This window comes from Cajanus cajan, chromosome 3, assembly GCF_000230855.2.
Source record: "Cajanus cajan strain Asha chromosome 3, NIPB_CcT2T_4, whole genome shotgun sequence".
NCBI classification, from domain to species: Eukaryota; Viridiplantae; Streptophyta; class Magnoliopsida; order Fabales; family Fabaceae; genus Cajanus; species Cajanus cajan.
Window position 1 is genome coordinate 58,024,913 of NC_138519.1, and position 5,798 is coordinate 58,030,710.

General features: G+C 33.1%; 1 protein-coding gene across 1 annotated transcript; it reads left to right on the forward strand.

Moving 5' to 3' along the window:
• LOC109802097 (protein IQ-DOMAIN 29) lies at positions 1-5,303 on the forward strand. The gene is made up of 6 exons (XM_020363346.3): positions 1-328; positions 637-858; positions 1,826-2,014; positions 2,271-2,348; positions 3,188-4,097; positions 5,063-5,303. Exons 1-6 carry the CDS (start codon positions 233-235, stop codon positions 5,092-5,094), a joined length of 1,527 nt encoding a protein of 508 aa, XP_020218935.1. The 5' UTR covers positions 1-232; the 3' UTR covers positions 5,095-5,303.
• The last annotated feature ends 495 nt before the right edge of the window (positions 5,304-5,798 follow it).

Genomic DNA, 5,798 nt, shown 5'->3' on the forward strand with positions numbered 1-5,798 from the left:
CTTCATTCCTCAAACTCCACGCATTCCACCACTTCTACTTTCACTCTCCACCACTTTTCAAACTGTCTCTTGTTTAATATTGCTAAAACCATTACTTTAGAAATAATGTTGCTCTAGCTTTTAAGTTTTACTGAAATTTTCCTAATTAATATTTAATTGTTTGTGTTATATATGATCCTTGCGGAGTTTGATATTCTTAACTCTGCTTTCTAAAGTATTGATACTGACCAAGATGGGAAGACAAAGCCCTGGAAAATGGATCAGAAGCTTACTTCCGGGGAAGAAATCATCATCAAAGTCTAAGTCCTCTAGAGAGAAATATATTTATGTAAGAAACTTTTTGCTTGTCATTGCCATCACTTTTTGTTTATCATACATTACACTCAATCACAATCTCTATATTACAAAGCATTTCTCTCTAGCACTCTATATTTGCTTAAATTTAACAGAAATTTTAATCAATGTTTTTGACCATATTTAAATGCCTAGAGTGCGAAAGCTTTTCTGAAATATATGTAGGTTTATAACTCTGTTGGACTTATATATACTTTCTTACATGCAAGTTGTAAGTGTGATTTCGATTCTGTTGTAAATAAACCTTCAAGTGACAAGGATGTTCTGGTGGTGTATTCTTAGGCATCCATGTCTACACCAACATCTGAAGCTAATGCAACTAAAGAAGTGCTATTGGAAAAGGAAGTAGCTAGTATATCATCCAATGATGGGGTAAGTTTTTCAACTGAAGACCAACAAGTCAATACACAATCTCTCACTAGTTATGGTTCTGGGGACCATCATGAGAAAATCATGCTTAATGAAGCAGCTATAATAGTTCAGGCTGCTATTAGAGGCTATCAGGTATTCACCGATCTTCCTATATTTATATTTATGTTCTTTACAGAATTGCTAAATAGTCCATTGGGGTTATTTTTATTTTTTACAAACCATTATGGAAACCCTTTTATTCCAGTAATGAATATACCGTTACAAAGTATGGATATGAAATAAATCCTGTTTCTTGAGTTGCGATTGTTATGAATTGGGTTGGAATTGTAATGCATATGATGATATATTCTGATTTTTGAGACTTCATAGCTGGAAATTGCAGGAAGACACATATACAGTTATTATGCAAGTGGACTTCCTGCTACTGTGATTTCTTTGTATGAAATTGAATAGACTAACAATTTTGAAGTTTTACATATTTGTGCTACCATATCCCTGCCACAACATGTCTTACATATCCTATATTTTTTTTTAGAATTTACTGTATGTATTCGCTTGTACTTGTATTACCTGTCGTGGCTGTGTTAATAGGTATAGAGAATATGATATTATGAAGTAATCAATGCAAGTATTTTGTATTTTTAATTTTATTTCCGTAATTTTTTATCTTTTAATCTTAGATGTTAAACAAAATTTAACATAGCCGTCTAGCTGGTACTTGTTATATAAGCTGATGCCTCTCAGTTATGATTATTTAGAAGAGTTTGAGGGAATTCCAAGTGTTAGAAATGTTGTTGACAGATACCGACATAACTGCAGTCATTTAAGTTTGAAAGATTAATTTCTCAGTTGAAAAATATATTTGCTTATTCCATTACATGTTTGTTCAACCTATATTAATGCTAATGCATTATTATATTTGGAATTCTTCCTAAATTTATCCGGTCAAGCATTTGCTATATGCTTTGATCTGTAGTGTATAAGCTATCATTGCGAAGTGCAAATTTCATAAAAAGTTTATCCTTGTCTGGAATCTTATTTATATGCAATTATATGGTTCATGAATGAATAAAGTGATTTCTATATGACCCAATTGAAGGCACGTGGGACTTTCAAAACTCTCAAAGGTATCACGACACTGCAAGCTTACATTCGAGGCCAGTTGGTTCGACGACAAGCTGTTTCTGCTTTATATTGTGTGAAATCAATAGTTAAATTTCAAGCATTGGCTCGTGCTTACAAGGTTAGGCACTCTAGTATTGGCCTTGCAGTCCAGAAAATTTTCAAGGTAAACAGACTTGAACCAGTTCAATCAACACAATCGTCTCTGGTTTATTGTACGAAGATTTTTAAATAGACATGTTAAAGGTTTTTCATTTATTGAACATTGAAAGATGTTATAATACAATGATCAAGTTCTAGTGATTATGCTTCACATTACATTACATAGCATAGAATAGATGATAAGTTGCATTTTCTCTGTTACCTTCATTTTTTCCTTCTGTGCATCAACTAACTGCTTCTCTAATAACTTTTTTGCTCAGGATACCAAATTTCCAAATTCTGTTGTAGTTACATCCACACAGGCATCAAAGCTCTCAGATAATATCTTCGTTCACAAGGTAGGAAGTATTTGTTGTCGAATATCCAAAGTGTCACCTTGCGCTTTTTTATAATTTAAAGGATATAGCTTGTTCAGTTCGCTAAAACTATACTTTAGATGTTATTATCAACTAATATTATTATTTTTCATGAAGGTTGATTAGCCTAATAAATAGTAAGGTTGGCTTTCTTGCTACTAGCATAAAGCTGTTTCATTTTTAGTTTGCTGTAATATGTATTGGCTTAAATAATAGGCTCATTTTTTTTTTCCACATGTTAAATATCGTATATGGTTTACTACCACTTTTTGGTTATTTTGTTATGTTCGTCTTCACCTTTTACTTCACTTTTTACGTTCATTATTTGCTTCAACTCAAGTTATCCCCGCCCCCTTTCATATTGGTTGTATTTACACAGTTCCTATCTTTTACATTTTTTGTGAAGCAAGTGCTATTTGTTGGTATATGTATCTACAATTAGTTTTGGATATTGAAATGGTGAACATTGTGTTCTGTGCTAATTATATGTTCATACCTCAGCCTTTTATAGGTTGATTACTAAATTCATGCACTCATTTACTGATATGATTTATGAAAATGAATTGTGTTAATTGTAATAAAAAAAATTTTGTGCCTGATTGATAGTAAGTTGATAACTCTTAGCATTTACTGGTCACTAAACTCATTTACTCTTTTACTGCTATGATTTATGAATATGAATTGCATAACAAAGGTTGGGAATGAAGGATGTTTGCCATTTTCTGGTCCCTGTTTCCTCTTATTGTTCTGAAACATATTTTTTTCTTCTTTTAGAGTGCTTTTTTCAGATAATAACTTACGATATACGTTATCACTTTCAGCTTCTGGCTTCAACACCCTCTGTGGATTCTCCATATCTCAACTATAATGCTGGTGAACCTAACTTGGCTTATGAGTGGCTTAACCGTTGGACGATATCACAGTTTTGGATACCTCTTCCAGAAGCAAAGAAACCTGATTCAATGTCTAACAAGATAAATAGCAGTTATCTAATAATTGAAACTAATAAGGGCCGAATCAAAAGAAATGCCAGGAAAGCACCTTCTCTGAGGATTGGTGATGATATAGTTTCAGATTCTAACAAACATGAAGGGTATCCAAAAAAGGACTCAAACCTCCCATTGCATTCAGCTAAGAGACATCCACAAAAGGAACTTGAGAAAACAGGTTCTAAAAAAAGCCAAATTCAGCATGTTCCTGATAAATCCGAGGTTGCTATTGAGAAAAAAACACACATTACCAAAAAAGTTTCCTATCATATAGTGAATGATGTTCCAAGGGAAGATGCATATGCTAGTGCTTCTTCAAAGAAGATAGTAGATTTGGCAGTGTTGAAGTCTAAACAGTCTGATATTGAGAAGAGTCTTGAACAGCAAGCAAAAGAGCATGATAATGAGACATGTAATGATACTAATGCTTACTTGAAGAGAAGAGCTTCCCTACCTGCTAATTTTATGGATCATGAAAATGTGTTGCATAACATTCCAAGAGCTCTTCCCAGTTATATGGCTCCAACTGAATCTACAAAAGCTAAGCTAAGAGGACAAGGCTCTCCACAGCCTGCTAGTGATTTGGTGGACATAGATGGTGTAATTCGGCGGCTTTCGTCTTCGTCTACTCTAAATGAGAAGTTAGGTCCTTTCTCTCCACCAGCAGATAGATTGGCTGCCTTGAGCAGCAAAGGAATCATAAAGACTGACAGATCTCTATCATCTTCAAGGAATGGGACTGGTAAGAATTTAGGATTTTGCACATTTTTCTCTTTAATTTTTCATCTATTGATGAGACAAACATTTCGTTTTAATTGTTTTTATTTATCTTTCCAAGTGATTGTGAATTCGTAACAAATCACAAATGCCTTTGGAAATCTTAATACAACGAGTTGCATAGATACAAATATTCAACTCTTAAAAGCATTATCTCTCTATATATATAGTTTGTGCGCGCGCTATTATTTGGTTTTGTCATGCATGCTCTATTTCTAGTCTTGAGTTTCAGGATTTGGGCAAGTGTGGTTCTTTTGAAAGATAAGTTTGGTTTATAATGAATATTGTACTGCGTGTTTTGATTTCCTGCACCATACTTGATTTTCAATCTCGTGTATTTGTTACTTGAGGAGTGCTAATAACATATTTTTTTAATATATTTCTCTTATCACACTTGTTGTTATTGGCTAGAATTTTTTAATAACTACAAAATCATGAATCATGATTGAAAATTGTTAAATAAGATGAGTCCATCAAATTTTTTTGTTATATACATAGAGTAGCATATCAAGTCAGAACAGGAGAACTGAGAGGAATTAATCTTTGGCCCTATAAAGTACAAATCATAAATTGTTGGTGAAGATTGTTTTAATCTTGATTATCCTTTTGAATTGTAGGCTCAAAACTTCATATATGCTCCTCTCACACTCTCGTATCTTATTTATGCATTAAGAACTTTTAATTCCACAGTTGAATTATTGAAATTTGATGTATTGGGTAGAGTAAACCTAAACAGACTTATTTTTAAAGTAGATCTCTTCTCATACACACAAATTAAGAGAGATCATTCGAATGTACTAGAAACAAATAGCAACAATTTTTTATTTTTTCCTTATCCCTGAATGATGTTGGCTTACGATAGTATGGACTCTGCTTGAAGCTTTACCATTTCCTTGCATCACTGTGTTATGTGGATATTATCAATTTCAGATAAGTGGAACCAACCTCAGTGGAGAAGGTGACGCTACGTAATCTTTCAGATCAAAGATGTTGCAAACGATGTAAAACCAAATAGAGTGAAATATATGCTGAGTTACATTCCTTTCCCTTTCTTTTTTACTCATCATTCCTATTTAATATTTATGATTGTAAGTAATGATGGATATATCCTGTAACCTGAGTCTGTGTATCAAATTTCATTTACTTATGGTAGTACGACTATTTTGATGGATCTCAGCATGTGCATTGGTTTCTCTGGGCACGATTATTAAACTTGTAATATGTAATGTTCTTCTAGGTAGTGTACCAATATGATGTAAGGAATAATTATTCTAATTAGTAGTCGGCGATAGGGGTTGATCCACGCTTAAGCAAGGTCAGGGGTTCAAATTCTGCCTTTTGTATGCAGCCGCGTTAAATCTTGGAGCTAGTTATTCCACCCTTTGAGGTGCCTCCAACGTAGCGAGGAGATTAGTCACTGCTGTCGGCGGCAAATACTCCAGGAACGAACAAAAAAAAAATGTTTTTATTGTCAACATTATACACTAAAAAAAATATGGCAAAAATATATAAATGAGACTCTTTTGGAAGTTAAAAACAATTGGGTATCTCTTATTTATATCAATTGAGTTGGCTTGTCTACCATATTTCGACTTATAAATATTTTCTTTTATAGTAGTATAATGCTAGAATGTGGCATCCAACAAGTATGTCAATAATAAATAAA

Coding starts and splice junctions, on each gene's coding strand:
- LOC109802097 (XM_020363346.3), top strand. CDS start 233: ATGGGAAGACAAAGCCCTGGAAAATGGATCAGAAGCTTACTTCCGGGG. Junction 859..1,825: donor CTGCTATTAGAGGCTATCAG/GTATTCACCGAT, acceptor ACCCAATTGAAG/GCACGTGGGACTTTCAAAAC. Junction 4,098..5,062: donor ATCTTCAAGGAATGGGACTG/GTAAGAATTTAG, acceptor TATCAATTTCAG/ATAAGTGGAACCAACCTCAG.